Source organism: Micropterus salmoides, unplaced genomic scaffold, assembly GCF_014851395.1.
Source record: "Micropterus salmoides isolate LMB-PRFRI ecotype aquatic unplaced genomic scaffold, ASM1485139v1 Ms_hic_scaffold_19, whole genome shotgun sequence".
In the NCBI taxonomy this organism is placed as follows: Eukaryota; Metazoa; Chordata; class Actinopteri; order Centrarchiformes; family Centrarchidae; genus Micropterus; species Micropterus salmoides.
In genome coordinates this window covers 15,521,859-15,546,656 of record NW_024041039.1, presented here as the reverse complement: position 1 = coordinate 15,546,656, position 24,798 = coordinate 15,521,859, and the positions used below count along the sequence as shown (strand labels likewise).

The 24,798-nt window shown below is 40.2% G+C and overlaps 1 protein-coding gene across 3 annotated transcripts in view; it reads right to left on the bottom strand.

Moving 5' to 3' along the window:
• The window catches only part of rcan3 (regulator of calcineurin 3), a 43,486-nt gene that overhangs the window by 10,452 nt on the left and 8,236 nt on the right, over positions 1–24,798 (bottom strand). Inside the window, exon 1 of one of the 3 annotated variants that reach the window (XM_038729743.1) lies at positions 12,999–13,270. The exons of the other annotated variants lie outside the window; for them this stretch is intronic. Coding sequence (XP_038585671.1) covers positions 12,999–13,085 — 87 coding nt within the window. The 5' untranslated portion in view covers positions 13,086–13,270. Of the gene's footprint in view, positions 1–12,998; positions 13,271–24,798 lie in introns of those variants that run through there. 3 annotated transcript variants of the gene reach the window in all.

Sequence of the window (24,798 nt, the reverse complement as noted above, 5' to 3'; positions counted from 1 at the left end):
GTTTATCACTGAAAACTTTTGTGTCTGGAAAGGGTAAAGCTGCAAACAATTAGCTAAAAAATTCTAAAAAGCTCCATAGAATTGAATAGTTTTTCACTGTGATCCCTTTCACATCACCAGTATTTTTGCATTATGCAGCTTTAAGGACTTCAGGCAAATAATTACCAAATTTGGGGAATAAAATCTGGGATGGTAGCATGAAAATGTCATAGCACAATCTTGGCCAAAACTCAGTTGGTATATGTTATCTTTAATTGAATAGCTCATGTAGCAACATTACAATCAAACTCCTAGTTACATTTTTTAGCATTTTACAGCAACCAGCTATTGTTTGTTTGCAAACTTTTCTGATTTGGGTTTAAGCATAAGTAGCTTGAAAATGACAACAAAGCACTTGTTTGGTCTATCTGCAAAGCCCACTTAAGCCCTTATTCAAATTCAAATCATGAATTTTCCATGAGTCTCAGCCAGCTACTATGACTCACATGTCATCAAACTCCATATGTGATAACCGATAGGTAGTTTTTCCTCTCTCTGTCACACACACACACACACACACACACACACACACACACACACACACACACACACAGTGGGTACTTCCTTCACCTCAATTGATGTTTTGGCATGACTGATGTCCGTAATCGCCAAGATCACCTTCCATAATAGCATGTACTGTTTGTTTTTAACCCGGCACAGTGTCGCTGATCCACCCATGGCCGACTGGTGTATAACAAGTGAGCTTGCTTGATCACTTATTTATATGGTCTCTATGAGTGGACATCCTGAGGGAATGAGAGGAGGAAGAGGAGGGGAAACGAGGAAAAGGAGAGGGGTGTTGAGTTACACGGGGCTGAAAAGTGGCCTTCTCATCTGCCATCGCAATGTTCGCTGCGGCGACCCACTGCCTTTGTTCTCTTTGTGCATGGTGTGTGTGTGTGTGTGTGTGAGAGAGAGAGAGAGAGACTTTGTGCACAATGTGTTCAGGATTCTTCACTGTTAGTTAGCTGGTATTTCTGTAGGTATCCACTAGCATTCTGTACCCACGCAGAGGGCATGTCTGCATGATAAAATAATGTGGCAGGTAGCAGCATCAGTATCTAAGCACAACTGTAGGATGGCTGTTCACCTGTCAGTAGAGATAGACAGGTTTTAACACACACACACACACACACACACACACACACACACACACACACACTGATCCAAGCACCTGCTTCTACTATATTTGCAGTGAGCGAGAGCTGTAGGACAGCAGGTGAGAGAGGAGAAGATGACAGCATGTTCTTGTTTTTCATTCTCAACAAGGCGAATAACATCTATTGAAGAAGCTGGATGAAAATGTGTTTTTTCTCACATACAGTTACTAGTTAGAAAATAAAAGAAAACTGGACATACTTGGAGAACAAATAAGGGGATTTGTATTTTATTTTTTTTACACCTAACGTCCTCCTCATGACTCTCTCTCATATTAAAGTGCATGTTTTACTCACAGGCTTTGTTTATCTAACAAGAGACATCTGATGTCTTTAGGATGGAGACAGTCGAGAGGAGGAGGTGTGAAGTCACAGCTCTTAAATAGCCAACAACTTGACTTGATTGAAACAACAAATACTGTCATTGTTGCTGACTGCACGTTTCTCCATGTCACCTTTACATAACACCCAAGGGTGCACCTGAACAGGCTGAATTCACTTCCTTTCTTGTTCTAGGATGGTATCTTTATCTCAGCCCTGGTGTTTGCAGAACTGAGCTAGCCTGGGGCCCGTTTTTACCAAACATGACAATCTTTTCCGCTCACATTAATTTTGACACATTTCACTAATAACAATTGCCATACTTGCAAATAATGCATTAGAATGTGAGAGCCTTGTAGAATACCCAATGTATCTAAAAATATGCGAGCAACAACCATTTGTGAAACGTGACACTGGAATATAATAACAGCTTAGAGGAAACGTTTTTTTAAAAAGATGACGAAAGGAAATGTTTTCTTGTTGCATCAGTAGAAAGGGAAATATACCATACTTTAGGCTCTGTGTCTTCAGTTTCTACAGACTTTCACTAAGATGAAAGTAGCAATTTTGTCCTGGATATTATTTGCCCATGCACCCCAAAAGCTGTCATATTTCCTGATGCAAGAGCACAACTATCACTACAGTTTACAGTGAACAAAGTGCTCTTGATAGCTCACACAATGCTTCTGGTTGTAGAAAGTGAAAATTGGGATAAAGTGCAAATGAGCTGCTGCTAATGTGCCACAGTTCTTCACAGTAAAAAAGTAAAAATATTAACCAATTTTGCATTATTACATATGAGCCCTATTTATACTGTTATATATAAAGAGAAGTGCAATAAATCATCTGTGAATGCTGACATTCCTTCAGGTTACTATAGTGGCAAAGCCCACATGCCCTGAAGGGAAAACTGAGATCAAGAAAGAACATACAAAAGGGCCCAACAAAAGATACTCGAAAGCCAACAAGCACAATAAAAATCCACTGTGGAGAGATGTAAAGCTTGCTAGTGAACTGTAGCCCTCTGATGGGCCATCATTCAGCAGATTGCCTCTTGGGTAATGAGGCAGTTATGTTCCTGAAGGTAATGGAAAGGCTGTCATCACGGTGGCAACAGGACACGTCTGTGGGCATGACTCACATTCAGAGGCTCAGGGAGGCAGCAAGCGCAGAGCCACCTACTGGTCCTGACACACAATCATCTGAACAAAAGATTGGTCGGGATGAGGTGCAGGGTTACTGGGGCATCCGGGGCAAAGTCTGTTGGCATGACAATAAACCGAAGTGATTGAAAGAACAGTGCAGACGCAAACAGGGTACAGGAAAGGAGATAAAGCTAAGGAAATAAATACCATTTACAGTATATCGACTTCACACCTCTTCCAGGTAATGAACCAGTCAAGTGAATGAGTTGAACCCTAAGTGTTTTCCCAGCTTATGTAAAGGAAGGATTACATTTCTTCCACGTGTAGAGATCACTTACAATTAGCAGAACTTCAGGTCCATTCTGTTCTGTTAGTGCGGTAAACACAATGATGGATAAACATGCACCGAATCCAACTTCAGTTGCACCGAAATGTCCACACAATCGCTAGATTCTGAATGTTTTCTCAGCATATTGTGCTCAAATTGTGATGTTACACAGAAACTCCAACATGCCGTCGACTTCCATTGTTGCCGCTGTCAACTCTTTGTGCAGATTAGGGTGTTAAATAAGGCTCACATATTCAACTGTTTGTTCTCTGTCACATCAGCTGAAACACACTGAAATGTCCCATCATTCCTTTGATCAGCCATGTGTCTAAAAATACAATAAGCACTCACAAAAAGGCAAAAAAAAAATCTTGCTCAATTTTTATTACAAAACAAAGCTTTTGCATTGATGGAATGGAACTGAACAGCTAAATAGGCAGAGCGAAAGAACAGCATGTGGAGATCTAATATACAGTAGATTATTGTTTAATAGCATTTAAAAACGCATTAGAGATGAACCAGTTGATTAATTTATTGACATAAAATGAATCAAGTAATTGTTTAAGGATACTTTTAAGCATCATGGGCTGTGATGGGCATTTTCCAGAAACAAACATTTTATACTGAGAAAAAAATCACAGCAGGTGAAACAATAAATCGTCTGCAGTTGTAATTCCATATCTACAAGCATGCTTTGTCTGTGTAGAAATCTGCAGTCGAATCATTTAAATTCACTATTTTGATCTGGTTTCTTATTTAAGCTAGTACAGTAGTTAAATCACATTGGCACAAAACCCACAACTGTAATCCACAAGCTAGTTCAATTCTATGTTGAATTACAACATTTGGCATTTTGGATCAAAATGAAAAGATTAACTGAGCCTAATTGGGACGTAAAGAAGGGTTATTCAGTGCCCCCCACCCCCCACCTCTTTCTCTGCGACACGTGTGTGGCTTTAGCACGGTCTAATCCAGACCCTCGTGCTTGAATGGGATTTGGGTGAAAACCAACAAACTAGGCCACGGAGCCTCGGGGTGAGTCAGTGACAGTGTTATACTAAAAATACATCACGTTGGAATAATTAAGAAAATGAATTTCTTAAGTGTGTGGACCATCACTTTTAATTACCGTGCTCCCTAAAGGGCCAAACTGGAACCAGTCTAATGAGGGTGAACAAGAGAGGCAGATTGTAAAGACAGCAGACAAAGCTAGGATAAATCTCATTATCTGTGTGTATTCCAGCACATTTTTGCTTATCGAATTCCATATTTTTTCCATGACTATTCCATAAAACAGAGCCAACTTTCCATTGCAATCAATGTCTGTGTGCAGTTACAACTATCACTTGTGACATGAACATGTATTACATTTAAAACACAGCAGACCTTTCAGCTGCCAAACACTACTACGAACACTCTTGAAAAGTAAAACAAATACTCAAAACATGAAGATGTTTAAGGTGTTCTACAACGCAGAACCACACACATCTCAATGCACCTGTTACGGAGTGTTTAATGAGGATCTTCACATTAACTGTATTCTGCAGTTAGTTTCAGGTATATTTTCTGTAGCTAGTAGCAGACTAGGATACTCACTACTACTACTTACAGTTAAATAATAGTTTAACTGATACTGTTACATTCAGGCTTCTGTCATCTGTGACCAAGCAAATATTGACTGGCATCTTAAGCATTATCTAGCCTACTACCTACCTAAATACCCTTTCTGGAGCATGATCTGTAGATGCTCTTTTTATTGTAGCTAGTTATTCATTTAGATTTTCTGCATCAGTTTACTGCTAACTAAGTTTAGCAATTAAACTAGCTTAGATAGGCTAGTGTGCTGCTAATACAACATTGTAAATGACAGTATATTACTGTTGGATTAACTGTTCATCAATGTATTGTACTATTTGTACTTTTAGCAGCCAAGCCAAGTCAATGGAAAAATGTGATCACATGTGAATTTGTGTCTTTTTAAGTTGTAAAATGTTTCAACCTGAGCGAAGATTTGCATGTATCCAGGGGGTTTATGAATGAGATGCTGAAGAAAAAGGTGTGAATGGTGAGAAATAACGCATAAGAACCAGAGTTTCTGGTGAGGTCTGAGTTCGTTTGGAGGCTGAGCTAAACACACACTCCCAGAAACAGGCAAACGCAGTCGGTGTGTCCATTTTAAGCTAGCTTAAATCTAACATCTGTACAGTAGATGTAAACACAAACAGGCAAGCGGTGACATTCGCACAAATTCACATACCTTCTAAGTATCTGTTTTTACTGTTTGGCTCACTGTTATATATTTTATTTTTTATACTTCTTGTAACACTATGCTTGTGTGTACTGTAGGGCTGAAATGATTCATCGATAAAATCGATTCATAAAATGCTTCGACACAAGCAAAAGTACTTCTTGAAAGACGCATCGATGAATCATTGAAATAATCTATTTGAATCCTAAAATCATCATTAGCTGCAGCCCTAGTGTACTGGATTATTACTTCCTAAGGACAGAAGAAACTAATGTGTTGAAAAGAAGTTTAACACCAGAAATGGTCAAGTTGCTACTATTTTTAATTTTATTAAACCATAACCATAACTTAAATATCTGCTTATGTATTTAAGATGCCTGACATTTATTTATTTATTTCTTCAGAAGACCTCCAGAGTTATCAAAAGAGTTTGGAACAACAAGACTATTAACTTCTCTGTGTTGAGTAAATATGCTTTTGGTATGTCGTCTGCTCAGTGACGTCACACCACTGTTTTCTCTACACTTTGCCCGGCCAGCTTGGAAAGACGATAATATACACTTAGCTTTAGGGCTGGGCAATATGGCCAAAAAATGTTATCACAATAAAAAATTTCATATCATTGGATATCAATAATTATCACGATAAATGTCAAATCATTATTTCTTTCATTATGATTTTTGCTCCTGGGTGAAAATTGAAGAAACCAGATGGTTAATTATGTGGTTAAACTTTTCTTTACACTTTATGCCAAACAGTGGATCACTTAACAAATCTGACATAGAACCTTCAAAACTACTAAAATGAAATCTTTTTCAACAAATATGATTAGTAAATCTTTTTTCAGTCCCTTTTTCTCAACAAAATACATTTTTTAATAGAAAAATGAAGTGCTAATTTGTAAGTGATTCATATGAATTAAACCAAATATTTATTGACGATATATTGAACATTTATTATATTGTTATTGAGGAAAATTATATTGCGCTAATTATAATTATATATAATAATAATAATTATAATAATAAATATTTATAATAATAATTATTGTTTTATTGCCCAGCCCTAGTTAGCTTGCTGATTACATGGGACGAGATAATGTGTTGTCACAAAAAAGTGGATAAACACAAGTTGTGTGTGTGTGTGGTGACCCAACACTCAAGAAATACAGACAAACAAGGCTTCTGTGAAAACAGCCAATAATATTAGCATAACAGCAAATCCACAGTATTACAAAACAAAACTGATGATACTACTACTAATATAATATAGTAACTTTGTGTGCACTGTGAGGGCTGCATAAGCAAGAGAGAGGCATGTAAATGGGGCAAGTGTTATTACAGGGGTATCAATAGCTTGAGCGGGGAGCAGCATCAATGGGCCGACTCTGTGGCGCTGCACTGCCGCTCCCTCTGGGACAGTGTGTCCACAGCAGGAAGATTGAAATCAGTTTACAGCATGAGGAGACACATTAATCCTATTACCACCAATCCGGTCGTTATGGTTTTTATTGAGGCAGGAGCTTTTCCTAGTCAGCAGCACTTAGGCTTCAGTAGAACACATACACACACACACACACACACACACACACACACACACACACTTTTACCATGCTTGTCCACACAGTCTTACACCCAGATTCACACTTTAGATGCAATGGTAATCCAAAGAGTTACACAACATTACATAAACTGGCTAAGAGATGCTACAGCTCTTACCTTAAGCCACCACAGCATGTTGAAAGATGTGCTCTTTCTCTCTACTCACCACTGTCTCTCCCTACTGCTCTCTTGCATTTTACCCTCTTTCTTTATCTGTCTGTTGACAATCAGAGCATTACCTCGGTGGTGATGCAGCACCCAGCTAGTGATGATTAAGCATTACAAGAGCAAAGGTAAGAGCATGGCTGCATTGCTTACAAAGTGTAATGCATATTTCATATTATTTTTTATTATCATATATTTCACAGATAGTCATATTTCAGTATCGAAACGTATGGTTATAAGAACATTTACTAAAGTACAGTACAATTTTGAGGTACTTGTACTTTACTTGAATATTTCCATTTTCTGTTATTAACAGTGCTACTCCTTTAAGAAGAAGACGACAAAAACATACTTTATTAATCCCACAAGGGGAAATTCAATGTTCTCACTTTGGTGTTATTATTAATATACACACACAGGTCTGAAACACACACATGCACATGCAACAACACACAGTCCACAACACTGATCTGAGCTGGACTCAAACCGGCGACTCTCCAGTTCCCAGCCTATTATTTAAGCTATAGTTGCTATTTACTTACAGATTCAACAAATTAAACAAAATATAATAAATTAATGATTATTAAAATATTAATTTAGCTAACTATTTTTTATTAAAATTAGTCTCAGCATTACTAGTTGCAACATTATGGTGATATGCAAATTAATGCATTAATAACTATAATACACTATATTATTCTGAAAAGGGATATTCTGCATAATGAGCTATTTTACTTTTGGTATTTGCATATTTTGATGACAGTACTTCATCATAGAGCATTTGTATACTGTAGTATTTTGTGCTACTTTTACTTCAAAGTAAAAGATCTGAATGCTTCTGCCACAACTGCCTATGGGTATGGATTATCTGTTACTTAACAGATATTAATTTGATTACATTTGTTTAAGTCATTTCTTCTTCACCACTTGAGAAACAAATGTTATTTTGTTTGACTACTCTAGTGAAAAACACTCCTTACAATTTCCTACAAGCTAATATGATATTTTCATATTGCTTGTTTTGTTTAACCAGAAGTCCCAAAATGTTATTGACTTGATATAAAGCTGAAACCAGTCGATGTTTGTCATTTCTGCTTGATGAATGAATGTAAACAGTGATTTACACAATGTTAATAAAGTTCACCTTCAGCTTGCAGCTTGCTGTAGACACAATGGTCTGAAGCCCTACTGTATTCCCTTAAGGTCACTGGTTTGTCATAGCTATTTTCAGCCCTAAAACTGCTTTGTCTTTCTAGAGCTGTTTGGACTGGAAACTCTATTGGAAATTCTGACGGGAAAATTATGTTGGACCAGTAATTTCAATAACAAAAGCCAATCACTGTATGATGCTGTCCCCATGCTCTTGCTTAGCGAGTAAATTGTGGCGAGTAAATTGTGGGCCTCTACAGTCCACTGCGAGGCCTTTTCTTCATGTCATCTTTGCCACAAGGTAACCAGACACCCCACCCAGGAGACTGTCCTTTGTTCTACGTCACCCTAACGGACGCAGCCTTAACCTTTAGATGACACCTGAGCCCGAGCACTTCTCTAGGGTTTCAGGCCAATGTGAGCTGCCCATCTCCACCTGCCTAGTGCCCAGACTGGGGGGAGCAGGCACACCTGAGCCCACTGCTATGGCCTAGGATTGCTCAACCTGGCCAAGATGCAGATCTGGTTTCCTACCAGAACATGATACTGTCACCGTCTGCATCCATCTTGTGATGCCTCTGCTCCTCTGCCTCTTGCCTTCACCCCAAACAACTGGTCAGAGTGCATCACAACAGCGTTTTTAATTGCAGGGCCTGGACCATATTAAAATTCAGAGCTGATTTATGTTTGATGAGTATGGAGTGAGAGGTGGGTATGTGTCCTTTCTCTAAATAACACTGCAGAAAAATGGGTTACTAACTAAATGGCCTATGATTTATATTAAATAAACCGATGTAGGCAATAAATCCAAATTAACTAGGATAATACTAAAACTTGATGATACTTAAACTTGATTCTAATGTAGAAATATGAGCACTGTCTGTTCTAGAGCTGAAACGATTAAGCTATTAATGCTTCTGCAGAAAATGAATCAGCAAATGGTTAGTAATTTTTCAAGCAAAATTAGCAAATATAAAGGAGTTCCACTTTCTTACCTGTGAGGACTTACATGATAGTAAACTGAATATCTTTGGTTTTTAGACCAAAAACCGCTATTTGAAGGCGTCTCTATGGGCTTTAGGAAATTGTGATGGGCATTTTCACAGTTTTCTGACGTTTTATAGACCAAATAAGGAGGAAATAATATGCAGATAAATAAATATAAAATCCATTCTTCTGTTACCCTCTACATAGCCATTTATCTATTTATTCAGTGCACTCAGTAAAAAAATGCAAGAGTATGAAATATGCCATATTTTATAAGCTATAACAAATGATAAAATGATACAATGGTGCGTTGTTTTGTATGTTGCTTTGTTGCTTCGATGCTCAAAATGACCATCACAAATTAAAGGAAGGATGTACAGTATATAAAAAAAGACAGTAGGAAAGAATGAAAACATCGCAGACTTCAGCAAAATCACTCCAGTTTAGCTGAACTACAAATAGCGGATGAGTCATCAAACCTCACCTCCTTCCTCTTAACAAGCATAATTTCTGTGACGATAAAGCCTGAGAACAGACATATGACACAAGTGACAGACAAACTTGTGTAGAGACAGGCAGGCAGGCAGGAGCACTAACGGAAAGTGACCCAGGTGGACGGAAACTTCTACAGGCGTCCTCGGCGAGGAGCTGCGTGTGTTTGCTGACAGAGGTGTTTGTCTGTAGGTCTGTCAGTCTGCGCTGACTCACTGTTATGGTTGGAGTGTGTGACTGTGTCAGTGTTACTACAGTCTTGTGCGTGAGGAAGAACTGTCCTCTGTGGCTTCCGCTGGAGTCTCTGTAGTCATAATGTCCTGGAAATCCTGTTTACTCCCAATGCTTCCTAATTAAAACACATTTAACTCAGCGACAGACTGAAAGCCATTGTGGCACTTATCAAGAGAAAGAACAGGCCGACAGGCTAATTCATTATTTATATATATAAAAGAGCAAATACATGGGCAACCATCAAATTGGCAAATGAATAAATAAATAAATTAGATGTAACTGTAAAGGCTTGCGTCACGCTCTATGTTCTGTAATACATTCACTGCCTCCGAACGTGCTATGACCTTCACCATGTGTCCTGTGCTATCATCTGCTGATGCTGGTACATTTTCCACGTAATTATAGTGTTGTGACGAACATACACATACTGCAGCGTCTGCCGTCGACCTACAGCTCTGGCCTCACTAAACCTCACAACAACAATGGTCCTTCTCTTTTCTCCAAAATGGACACAAAGCACTTTGGTATGGCAGCCAACTGTACCACCAGCTCTGCCATTATTACAACAACAACCTGCCTTGTCCACAGCCTCTGTGTTTGGCTCATTAATAATGTAACCAGCAGAGACTGAGCCAAAGCGCGGGCAAGCCATTTCAACCGTGTCAAAACAATGGCTCCAAAACACCACAGCCAGTCACACAGCATCTCCTCTAATTAAAAACCTACCATTCACTGATTTCCTTCATGTCGCTCCCATTCAAGCACCCCTGCCATCGCCTAATCTTTTCTGTGAAGTGTCTATAAATAGCAGCAATCCAGATATTAGTTCACCCAAAGTGCTTTGCAACAAAACAGGAGTCTTTATGATTATTTTCTAATGTTCAGATTTGGAGATATTAATATTTAAAAAACAGGGGCCTTAGACGGGCTCAGATCTTGTTGAATGATAATAAAAACAAGAGCAGGGCTGACAGGGAGGTGAGCTCAATCAGAGGCCGCTCCCCACGTGCCCTGCTTTAATCTGCCCTCTCCCCCAGCGCTCTCCATCGCTCTCTGTGTGCCAGAAACCAGGATTAGTGGTGTTCTTTGTGTCATTGGAAAGTCAGCCCTCTGTCTGCTCTTTTAATTGTGCGCAGACCCCCTTTTCTTTGGGTGAGTCTGTGAGAGGTGGGCTGATAAGAGCAGCCTGACAGGAAGCTTTAGTGAAGACTGCGCTCTGATCAGACTGTCCTGTGTCAAGCCTGTGTCTGGGGACGGTGGCTGATCTCAGAGTTCTCACCAGGTTTCTTTAACAAAAGTAAAATATAAAGAAATAAATGACAGTGTGCTCCAAGTCTCAACTTGAAACATACTAGCAAAGGTCCTGTGTTTTAAATGAAGAGAATATGTCACGATCCAGAGTATCATTAGTTGTATCCAGCAGAAACCCTGCAGAGTCAACACCTCTGAGGTTTCACAGTATACCTATACTCTCTGACCCAGAGTCCCTGAGAAATTTTAAAGATGATGACTGCTATCCTATAATTGGGTGTCTTTCACCTTGGCTTGTCTGCAGTGGTTAGAAAGTGTAATGAGAGTTGGGAGCACAACACAGCAGTTGCCTGGCTCGGGTGGGTCAGCGGCTGATATGCATTGTTTGTTGTGTTTATATGTGCAGGACATTTTTAAGTAGCATGAAATTACAGGCACATGCCACACTTAAGTGCAGTTCATGCCATCACAGACACAAGATGCAGGCCATTCAAATTAACATATTCCCATGTACAGTATAGTATATATGTACTAGTATAAGGTTAGTGATACACATGGAGTTGGCTGCTTGACCAAAGTGCTGTGGGGATGAGGGTGGGGTGACTGGGGTCTTTAAACCTGCAGTTGCTGCTTTGGTTGCATAGAAATAGCTGAATTCAGCCTCCACCGCACTAGAGCACATTCAGCTCTGAGGAGCGGGCTGCTTGTGATGAACCATGTGTGGATGCGTCTCTCTGAAAACACACTCTGATCATGGTTTCAGGTGATTCAACTTGTGTCAGAAACTCGAGCAGCACTGTAGCTCTGGCTTATTTTTCTCCCTTCCTGTGTCCCTTTGGTGATGAGTCAAATCAGACAGGCAGACAAGCAGCCAGCAGGTGAGGGAATATATTCTGACATGGAATTTCCAAAGGGTTTAGTTGGGTGAGCCAAGCTTTGGCAGACCATCTGTGTGGCCTTTTAAGCCCCAAAACTGGCACGCTGCAGTGCCAAAGGTGGGGTCCCAAGGCTCACTTAGAACACATTTAAGTGCAACTGCTTTCCTGGCTGGTGACTGACAGGCCGCATATCGGATACCTGTACTTGCCCTTAGGACAAGTCAATAAAGTATTGCTGTAAGTAGTGTTTAGTTTAGTCAATAATGAGTTCATAGGGATCTAAATGTACTAAGAGTTTTTTTTTTATTTAATACTACAAAGGAAAAAAACTCACGTAACCTGCGCTGCATTTATATTCCTTATGGCACCAATCACAACCCTTCATACTATTATGTTTGGCTAGATTATTCATACTAGGCTACACTTTTTTTCAGCATTAATATGATGTTTGTTTAATATTTCTCTGAAAATATAAATTGGATTGTTATGGCTCTTTTTCGGTATCCCATCTAACCTAGTGCATCTGCAGTGCTGCTGGGATGAGGAGAGAGCAGAGATAAAGAGAGGAAGAAGATGATCTGACCGCCAATGCGCCTAAAAACTGCCTCACTTCTTTCCCTGCATGGACAATTCAACTCATCACACCCTCCTATTCAACTTGCGCATCATCTCCCAATACCTCAGGATCTGAAACCTACACAATGATACACAAATTGGTGCATTAAGGATCTTTTTTTGCTTGTGGCCCATTCTTGTCGTGTCTAATTGTCATTTCTGCAATCCAGCCAGCGTCAATCACTGTGCCATGCGAACGCGGGACATGCGTCTTGGCGAGCTGCGGCTCCCATTGATAAAAATCCTTGGCTGATAGAGGGCTGCATTCAACGTCACCAAGACATGCATGCACTTCTACAGGGCAGCATGCAATCAGTGCTGAGCAAACTGCTGCACAACCATAATGATCAGTTGCAACGTGCGTTTTTTGGGGGGGTGAAAACCGTACCTGCATTTTGTCTGACGTAAACACCTCGATGTCTACTTCGCAGGCGATGATGGTCACCATCTCCAGTTTCATATTTATCGATGGCATTACCCTTCGTGGTTGAGAAAAAAAAAGCGAAATACAGTTAAAGTCTTTCTCTTTCTCTCTAGCAGGTCACAGAGAAAGAGTCTATCAGGTTCTTGCTCCAGAAACTTGACGTTAAGTCCAGCTGACTGTTCTGGTTCAGTAGAGAGTTGCTGCTGGACTCCTCACTGCACTGACGCGCTGCTGACAGTGATGCTGCAGCAGCCGCGCAAACTCTCTCTCCCTCTCTCTCGCCTGCCCTCCCCTCCGGCTCCACATTGACGTCATTACCGTCCTCACGTTCGTCGTCTTTTACGCCACTACAGTATTTGGTGAACCGTGCAGGGGGCACTGCAGAATTCACGGTCCGGTTTATTCCGCTTTTCTTGTATTTTTTTTTGTGTGTTTCGTGTTCACCGAGCTGCTGGGCCGAAACATGTGTCACAGCCGTTTTGAAAATTTTCCGTTTATTAGCAAAACTGTACATGAGTACATCAAGTAATATCAGCATTAGTGTTAACCCCCTGCATTCCGACAGAGAGCCTGTTATTCCTTTGAATGAATGATGCTCTTGCGTTGCCTGCATACAACGAACACAACACTTCGGGGGTTGGACATTCTACCAGGCACTTCTAAAGTGTTATGTAAAAGCCCTAGAATACTGATCATGTAGATTTTTATGGCTGTTTGAAGAGAGGCGTGGAGGAAATTCTGAGGGCATACTGTGCAGTGAAAAAATAATAAAAACACCTTACAATGATGCAACCTAAAACAAAGTGTATTACAGTTTCAAAAATCACCATCAAATTAAATCAACACCTATCCTACATAGTCACATCAGACACATTGTAATGTCCAGGAGGCATATTCTAACACAAAGTGCTTTTACAACTCCGTAGGCAATGAGACATAGTGCTGAGATGCAGTAAACTTGGAGTTAAACAACAGACTTACCTAACATTCTGAGTGACTTATTCATAACCATAATGTAATTATTATTAAAGACAAGGTACCTGCTGAGCAGGACTAGCTCTGTCCACTTGTTTGGTTCGCCTAGCGATCCTCCAGAACAAATAATCCAAACAAAACTATATCATGAGCCCTTTTTAATTTTTCATCCTCCTCTCCTTCATGGTGGCAAACCTGGCAGGACTGCATGGGTCTAACTCAGAATACTATAAACAAAAAGAGCAACCCTCGCTCTTAACTGTTAATCGTGGTTTTGATTTGAAAATGCTGGTGTTGTATTGCACACAACAGTCTTTTTCTACACTGCTGGTTCCGAAAAGCTGGATCGCTATGTGAAAGCACACATGGTTGCAGGATGATTATGCCGCAAAACTTTGTTCAGTATGAATGAGCAAATGTGGTATTTTGGCAGATATTCTTTTCCATTTATTGTGGGATCTCTGTATGAAAGCGGCTAGGAAAATACATCAGAATTTTTACGTTATAGATAGCCGTCTCTCAGAATTCCCATGATGCATGACGGTGAAAGGAGTTTTGTCAAAATTAGTTTGAAATACAAATGTTACTTTAGGATTTATGTTTTTTTAAACATGTCTGCTTAGAATATAGTGTTTTTTTCCCTTCATTGTGGTGGTTTACCATTGAAACCAGGAGTGAAGTCACTGTTACGCTTGATAAGAACAGCGGAACTTTGTTTCATCAAACAATGTAATCAACTGACACAAGCTTGGCCGCCTACGTAGGGGGGCCCCCCACCCAGCAGGGGCCCTGGGCCAGCCGCCCCCATGCACACCACACTACCTGTGCTTATACGCACCTGGTTATGGGGGGTTGCAAGTAGATGTTGTTTTGTATTAGGGGTTAACAAGCAAAGAGGTTTGGGAACCACTGCAATAAACTGTGTGGGTGTTCTTGTTGTCTCCATCACCTGCACACCAGCATTATTACAAGCAGAACACAAGTGTCACAGCTATAGTTTACTGATAATATCCTTGTAATCAAAGTACAATCATATAACAAATGTGTTATACTACATATATACCATAAAATATTGTTTTGTATAAATTATGAGCTAAAATTACTGGCTCACTGACAGACATCCACAGCACGTTGCGTCAAAAAAGGCATCAGTGAAGGCATCTACGGCACTGCCCATTTATTTCTCCTTTCAAGGCATAATTGCATAACCATGGCTGTCAGCTGCATGCTCCAGAGTTAGTGCTGCCTTCAGTTGACATGGTTTGTGGCTTCGTGGGCCTAAGAATAACAGAAAAACAACACGGTTATATGGCGGTCACGCTGATGTGTTCAGTGCTAAAGCTGCTGTCTCCCTGTGTGCTGTCTGCAGATACAGAAAATTAATAGACTTATAATTTGGGCATTTGGGCAGATGCCTTGTTGATCCTGGAAAGACTCTGATATGAACACTTTAAAAGAACTTCTTAGTGAGCTGTACTGTACTTTTGGCGCTGACTTGTTGATTGGAGATTAACTGTACTGTGGCCCTTTATCACTCACAGTAAAGCAGCTGATGAAGCTGACTGCTGCCACAGCTCCTTCCCTCTTAATTATGATGATACAGTGCGAGTTTCCACTTAAATGATTGGTCACTCAGACCAATCATTTAAAATATTCCCACAGACATTAGGCCATTGCATAATATCCTAACAAACCATGTCTTCTTTCCATCAGGCAGACCATCTTTCTCTCTCTCTCTCTCTCTCTCTCTTTCTCACTCCCTCCATTTCATAATAATAATTGTCCGGCCGGCTGAGACAGCTAAGTCCCCTATAAGCCATTAATATTAAGGCTCTAGGCAGTGAGGGCTATTTATGTCTGTGTGTCAGGCATTGTCCACGCTGTGTAGACGGAGAACATGAGTGAGATATGTGAGGATGACTGTGACATTCCTCCACCAGACAGCCTCAGTCAGTCATCCAGTCTGGAACAATCCGCCTCTAAATGCCCAAAACGCCACACATCAAGACACTGTAACATGTTTGCCCTGAGCCTGAACAGCATGGTCAGCTGCTTCATCTGCTGGCAGTGAATCTGTTTTATTCTTTTAAGTCATGATAGTAAGAGCAGGCAGTATAGAAGATGTTACTTGACAGGTCTAAATAATAATTCAAAATCAGCCCCCACAGCTCATTAATGACTAGCTCAGAAGTGATAAAGCAGTGTGCCTGTGTTGCCCTTTCTTCTGAATCCACTCTGGAATCTAATGTAGTCTTAGCTCGCCAAAAGCTTTGATCATTTATTTATGGCTCGTTGGAAAATTCTCTTTTCACTTGCCCCTGTTTACAAAGCCCTGGGTCAACAGAAGATGGTAGAGATTCACTGTCTTGCTGAAGGTAACTTCAGTTGAGCACATGCTTTGCTGATGCAATTAGTTTAGTTGCGTTACTGCTGCAATGTATAGCATTGATTCCCAACCAGGTGTACTTGTACTCCAGGGGGACTGCGGTTACCATGGGATATGTGGAAAGCCAATACAAAAAAGCAGGATTTAATCAAACAAATATGTCCACAAATTTTGTTTAGGAGGAAAATAAACACACAAATAGATCACAAATTGGTGTGGTGCTGGTCTGTGTGGTAAATCTATTGCTATAATAACAAGCTAGCTGCGAGAGTCTTTACACAGTAAGCACATCCGTCTGAGTCAGTTGTAACCATAGATTGTATAAAACATGGATGTAGTCTCAGTGACGTCACCTAGGAATTTCTGAAGAGCTGTTGGGCAGTTCAATGTGGGAGGTGTCACGAGGCTCCGGCCGTTGCCAACTCAGCAGTCCCCGACTTTGGCTAATTCAAAAATGGGCAGAGGTGGAGCTGAGGTGGGCCATAAGAAAGCCTGGTTGCTGAAACCACCTAGTGGCTGACCACCTGTGATGGCACCCACCTGTTATCAAAGCGACCTGCCCTTAATTATGTATAACATTAAGCCATAATTTAATTTAAACAGGTGACTAGTACAGTCAGTTTCATAAAGGGGGAAATTAGCTATAGAGACAAAAACATTTTTGTACCAAGCTGTATTGTGTTTATTTCTGCTGTAAAGCTGGGCATTTTAAACATAGGGGTCTATGGTCAATTGGGCATTCGAGGAACTGAAGTTTTTGGCACTTTCGCGTCTGCTTCAGTTTTCAGCCCTGGAGGTTGCACCTTGGTTGTAACACCTGAACTCCATGTGCTGGGATTGAAAGTGCATGAAAACATGAAGTTAGCAAGTAAGCAGAGAAGTTGAAATAGTTGGAGATAGTAAGAGTAAAGGACAAATGGCTGCTAAATGATAATGAATATTAATAACTGAAATAGCATAAAAGAAAAAATGTTTGAACTAGATAACAGTAATGGATAAATGGTTGAAATGACTGAAAATAATGGATACATGGTTAAAGAAGTTAGCAAACAGTAATATAAAATGGTTGCTTTTTTTACTGATTAATTACTGAAAATGCTAAAAGTAATCGACAAATGGTTAAAACATACAGCTTCTGCCACTCCAAGTGTCTAGGAATGCAGACTTGAACTGACCTAAACTTTGACAATTCAATTGTATGAAAAAAAATATTTAGGGCTGGGCATGTTAACACGTTATTATCGCATTAACGCATTAATTAATTAACGCCGACAATTATTTTATCGCACGTTAACGCATTTAAAAAATATCTATTATTATTTTGGAAGTCCGTTGCTCACTGGCTCTGAATACACATACAGTCAAACCATGGGTCACGGGAGGGGTGGGATGTTGATCATCCTGCAAATCACCCACCCAAACAAGCAGCGGAGGGAGGCCTCGGCAGACTACACTGGATGCAGCGTAAGACAGCGCTACGCGATTAAGGCAGGCGCTCTGTAGCCTATTTAACTTAAATTAAAATTATAGGCTACATAGGCTAACTTTACCTGATAGGCCTACAGTTTTGCGGGGATGCTCTGCCATGCGAATTCCCTCCTGTTGGTGTCCTATGTAGTAAACAGTAATAGATTCTGGAAACTCACAAACAGCGACGATCAGTCTCTTGCAATGATTTGTGCTGAGCGAATAGCGAACAAAAAGTTCAAGACAATTCAACTTCGGCGAGCACCACCGTGACAGTTTCAGGGGAATGCACCCACTTGTCGCTACACCTTGTGCTCGACCACTTCACCTCACTCTAACAGGGAAACATAGACTATTTATGCTGCTCCCTGATAAAACATTTTTTTTCTGCTGATACCTGTTCAGAACCCGCCCCCAAGAAAACTGGACTCTGATGGTAACTTTTTTAACAAGATAGATAAAAGGTAATGCCCTGGCAGTGGGCTTTGGTTTAATATTTGATTTGATCACATTAATGTTTCAGTTGAGATGTACGGTAGATTTATTAAGAAATATTTTATTGCTACTGTGTAAAGGGAATACTGCTGGTAAAAAGCACCTTATTTGTTTAGTGTTTGCAAACCACGTTAATGCACTGATGTGTATATAGCAGTATATTTAAATTAAAAGTGCGCAATACACTACTTTAGAATTCTTTATTCAATTTTGCGCATAACAATGTGATTAATCGTGATTAATTACATGCGATTTAATCGTTGCCCAGCACTAAAAATATTGTAATAATATCCACTTTATATAAGTAATAGTGTTATATAACACTAAAATCAATTCAATTGAACATTACAGGTGGTGGGATGTGGGGGTATGACTGAAAGAAGGGTTGGGAGCCGCTGTTGTATAGTACTTTGACAATGACATAGAGTGCATTGGATGTATACTTCAATGTTTCTGGTTATCAAAGCACTGTGTTGATGCACTCCTCTGATTCCAGTTGTCGCTGCTGATAGGATGGATCGCTGTGGATGATGAAGCACTTTTCTTCCTCTCTGGCCTCATTCTGCAGCTCCCCTCCTTCTCCACCTCCAGCTCCTCATTCTCAATTCTCTTCTCCTCATTCACAATTCCCTCTGTTAGATCTCGCAGTCAGCACGCCCCCGAACAAGACACCGTGTAGGAAAAAAAAACACTCTTTATCCATTTCAGATAAGAATTTGAAACTGAGAAGAACGACGGCTCATTTCTTACAACATGCAGATGATTATAACATTTCAAATGCTGCCACCTTGTAAGACTTGATAATAGCAGTATTAGTTCTTAAGTAGTAATTAGTAAATTTTCCCAAAATGTCGAACTATTCTTTCAAGGACAATCCAGATTTTTCTCCTGTACACTGTAGCAATTTCTTATAGTGATGCAGTGAAAGCTACAGTGAAGCTGCCTTTTCTTGTGGTTTTGATGTGTGTTGTTGCCAACCAAATGTAAATGTAATAACACAGAGGAGATGGTCAGATTAGGGAAATGGAAATCTTTGCTCTGTATCTTACTGTACATGCACCTGAATTCAGAGAGATAAGGCACACAGTTAATCGAATAGTGGAAATGTAGGTGTTGCAATGTCTCTAATGTGCGTGATGCACTTCATAAGAGATGAGAAGAGGAGGAGACAGAGAGGCAGCAGAGATGCTCAAAGGGTGAGACACTGTGTCTCAGACTCACTTACGAGCAGAATTTGTATTCTGAAGTGGAGCTCTGCAGCAGGGAGGAGGAAATCAGGGCAGTGGATCATCACAGTAAATGCATGCTCATAATACACATGTATGTTTTTGCACGCCAGCTCACACAGAAACAAACAACATAACGCATGAATACAATGATGCAAATATATACTGTATTTGTGCTACATCATTTGTGAAAATTAACCATAACAGACACACGCACACACACACTAGTAAACATGTATTCACTACAAGAATTCACAGACACACGAATGATATGAGCTTTGTCTGTATGTGTGTATGTGTGTGTGTGTGTGCATGCATGCTGTGTGTGTGTGATGTGACAGCAGAAGACAGGTAGAAATGAAAACAAACTCCAGAGCTCAGCCACTGCAGGCATGCAGATAGGCTGCGGCTGCACTATCTTCATGACCACCCCCCCTCCCCCCCCACACACACACACGGCCTCACACGCTCCATCCCTTCACTGCCAACCTCTTGTTACACACCAGGCTACCTCACTTGGCCCAGCCAAACCAACCCCTGGTGCCAGCGCCAATGCAGCTGCTGTAATCTAGGGCAAGCTATTTATAAAGCAGGCAGCCAAGTACAGGCACAGGGAGCCAGGGGGAGACAGAGGAATGGGAGGATAAAAGAGTGTCTACAGGGCAGAGAGACAGATCTGTAGAGTGTAGGTGAGAAAGAGCAGGGGAGAACAGAGAAGCGCAGAGAGGCGGGAGGGCGTATAGGGAATAAAAGTAGTCAGAGGGTGAGTGAAAGAAGAAAGAAATGCAGAGAGAGAGAGAGAGAGAGAGAGAGAGAGGTCCTGTCAGGTGCAAAGGACAGCATTATAACTGAGGACGAGCAGACACCAGCCATCAAACCTAAATGACAAACACAAGTAGCCTCGATCAACACTCCTTCAAAGCCCGAAGTTTGTTTTATCTGGCGGTTTGAATTCTGCCAGCAAGCTGACAGGATGAAATGTGAGGGAGGGACTGTCGCTGCTGCAGCGTTTAGCGATTTGGATGTGAGAAATGTTGACAGATAAGTTTTACATGACTTCTGGCAGTCAAGCTTTAATTAATAGTGATAGACAACTCCCAGAGGCCAACTCTGACTGTAACTCTTTTCTCCTAATTAACTAAAATGAGCCTGTTATCATGGGAAATGTGTACATGCAACTGTACGAGTAGAGTGTGATCACAGAATGTTTGCCAACGTTAGAACAGTTTTTCCTCCCTCTGGTTTAAAGTGGGTGGTGCTCAGGTGGAAAAGGTGATGTCACTACTTCTCAGCACCAATCAGGATTTAACCATCAAAATCTGATGAGAATTGTTGGTTGTTTGCTCATGCTGCCAGTCAAATCTGATCAAACTACACCCTCACAGTCCTAATGAGATAAGTTAGAAGATTTGGGTGTTTAATACTTAATAAATAATACATAAGGATTTTTACCTCCAAATGTCGAATGTTAATAAATTAATACTTTGAGAAATACTTAAGGTTTGAATGTTTTGAGTTTAATTATGGGTTTACATATTGAAATTCTGATGACTCCAGTTGCCAAGTTGTCATGGGAATTAAGGCATGATTAACATTTGTACTCTATCAGGAGTAGTTTCATTAATTTTGTATGAAAATAATCCCATACAAATGTTTTTAGAATAGGCAAATGGACGGCTTACTGTATGTAGCGCCTTTCTAGTCTTCCGACCACTCAAAGCACTTTACAATACGTGTCACATTCATCCCATTCACACACACTCACATACACGCCACAGCCATCAGAAGCAATTTGGGGTTCAGTATCTTGCTCAAGGACACGATGACATGCCGACTAGACGAGCCAGGAAATCCCCAACCTCTCAATAATAGTTTATCAGATCAGTGCAGCCAACGTTTGGAAATAAGGCGACCCCATATGGGGTCCAAACCCGACTAACAAACCAACAAACTTCACCATACACAAAATAATCAAACTTACTACCAAAAAGACCCAACAGCATAGGGGAGGTGACGATGGTTTTATAGTTATTTGTTGAATATAATGTTGTTGTCGGGTATGGGGGATATTTCGTAGAAATAAAAACTGCTGTGAGAATGCCTTTCAATAATTTATATAATTTAGTAAATAAATAAAATGCAGCTTTATGTACAAAGTGCTTTTACAAACCACATCACAAACACTGTCCAAAGATGGGAGCCGACAGCATAGTATGTTTATGGTTCACAGCCCACATCTGGTGGGCATCCAGCAGCTGTTCAGTGTTTTAACCCAGTCTGGCTGCTTAGGAGCTGGAGAGATGAGCTGCTGTATAGTCGTGTGAGCGGGACAGAGACAGAGGGACAGGAGGGGGATGGACGAGGAAGCACAGAGCGACACGTGCCAATAGTTCCACTGATTGCTTTGAAATCAGGTCAAATCTTTGGATGGGTTAGGACTCTCCGACCCGCATGCAGGCATCGCCGCTGCTTAAATACAAGACACAACAGGGGGGGGAGGACCCGAGGCGGTCTCAGAGCTTCAAAGACAGCACTGTGCTCCAAGAAGTGGTTGCCATTCTCTGAGGCAGGCAAACAAAGAGAGAGAAAGCAATGATATACTCTCAACACTATAGGACAACATAGGAACAGCTCTCTTTTCTTTCACTTCAAACAGGTGTAATTTAAAGCCATGGGATCCTCAGGGCAACTGTGCTGGGAACGAGTGGTGAAATGCTGCGACGAGATTGCAAATGCTAAAGGATGAGGCTGGCCCCATAAGCAAACTCAATGAAAAGGGGAAAAAGGGGGTTATGCTATAACTTCCAGATCTATTTCAGATAACCCATCTGCCACCAGACTGCCATTAACTTGGGTATAGACCATCAATAAGGCAACATAATAGAGACAGTGAGAGGCAGAGGAAGTGAGACGCACACAGAGAGTCTTAAATGACAAGGGAGAAAAGCAAATTAACTAAATGAAAGATCTTATGAAAAACAGCAATAAACAAGAACCAAAGAACAACAAATTGAATTGGGGAGCATCACAAACATGATTGTATTTCCTTTTCCCAGCAAAGTAACAACAGTGAAAACCAAGGGGAGACAGAAAAAATCAGCAACAACAACAGACTGTCAATAGTCCTTTTCTGTAAATGACAACAGGTAGAAATTGATTTGGATGCCAGTCTCCCCACCTCTCCTCATAAATAACTCCAAGAAGCAGCCTCGCAGGTGAGCGGGCTTTGTAGACTCACAACATTAAGACGTCAACAAAGTTCTGTAGGTAAACTGAAAGGTAAAAGTAAAGAAATAAGAGTCGAGACAAACAGGAGCTAGTGGTGTACAGTGAAGAACATGAGTAATTATTTTTAGATGAACACTGACTATCTGCGAAGAAAAAAGCTTTTCATTTTTTATACATCTTTAAAGTACAAACAGAATGTCGACGAACAGGCAGACAGATCCAAAACTATTTCTTACAGTCAAAAACTTTCTGTTCCTGGATTCATTTCAGCTCCTTAATTTTACACAGTCAAACCTAAAAGTAATCATTTTAGAACATTTTTCTATTTCACGGACTGTATGATTGCAGTTATGCCTAAATTCACTGGAGTCCATTTATACTTGGCATCAGTCGAATAAGAGATCTTGTATGCTGCTATTCTTGAGAGCGCCCACAGAACATTTCTTTTTTTAGACTGATTGAACCAGAAAATAATCTTGATTTAAATAGAACCACAAGAGCACGACTAAGAACAAATAACACAGTGGCTTACAGTACATAGCATCCTAAATCTTATAGTTTCATAATCAGCCCGTGTGGTAGGCGAGGGCGGGGCAAGATGAGCCGTCTCTTTTATCAAAGCAACCATACACAAAACCAATCAGAAAAAAAAATACACATCAAATAGGAAAAATGTATTTCCCTGAAGCTCTAACACTGAAGGTGTGGGAGTGGTACTGCATGAGTATCAGTATAAGAAAAAACACTGTTTTATCATGATGAGGATTATAAGGATTAAAGAGATGTTTGAGGTTTAGAAAATACAATATGACATAATAAAGTTATGCAACTGGATTTGATTAGCAGTGTGATCCTTCAAAATGAAAAGGTAATTAAATCACATTAATGTGTTCATGAGAGACTGCATTTTCATTACTGTATGTCTCCTCAGTACAAATATAAAAAAACAAAACAGGGATCAGCCTTCTTGAAGAGCATACAAAGGGGCAACTAAGAAAGAGAAGAAGTTGATTTCTTATGTCCTAGTCGTGAATTCCTTTTGAAAAAAAAAGAGAGCTGTATAAAAAAGTAGGGCTTAAGAAATTTGTCTGTAAAATGTCAGAAAATAGATGCTACATTCAGGTAATGTCAGCAGAATGGGAGAAACAGAAACCTATTATTCTGACTTGGGAGTGTTCATTCAAAGATGGTTAGCCCCTCTGCTAGCCGCACATAAACAGCATAGTGTGTAATTTATTTGTAGTGGTTCATTACCAAGTTAAACTAGATACAAACAGTGTATAACTCCTTTTGAACTGAATCTATTATTTTACTGGTAATATTGGATTTTACTTTGATGTAACTGAATCCAAAATTCCAGATACCCCCGACTCAGGTTTATAATTATAAATCAGAGGCTGGGGTAGATGTTTTTTTTCTCCCCTCTAAGCTGCTCGTTAATATGGTTTAAATTATATAAATGCGGCATTACATCACTAAAATAGACACAGCCACACAGGTGTTCTGGCTGATCAGACCTCAGCTCAGGTTGAAGGTGGGTGATATTACACGAGGGTACCACACTCCACATACTAATGAGAATAGGCCCTTTTCACAAAAGATATTTTGGCTGTGTCTGAAATCACTTCCTATTTACTTAAAAAGGTAATCCTACACCTGCCAGTGATGATCTGTAAGTCTCCAAAAACTCAATGTACAGCTAAATAATAAAAAATAAATAATAATAAAAAATGATTTCAGACACTGCCTTTGACCTATCATAGCAGGAAAAGCACTAATGTTACTAATAACATTAACAATGGCTGTGTTCTGTTAAAGTGTCCCTCATGATCGTGTCACAGTGAGCCAGCATGCGCAGGACTGGACCTGAAGCAGCTAGATGACATTTGCTATGTTCTGAAAAAGACAGTACCTTTTCTATTTGGATTCAGCCACAACAAGCCATGTAAAATATGTGTTTTTCATAATGGTTTACAATGTTTTTGGT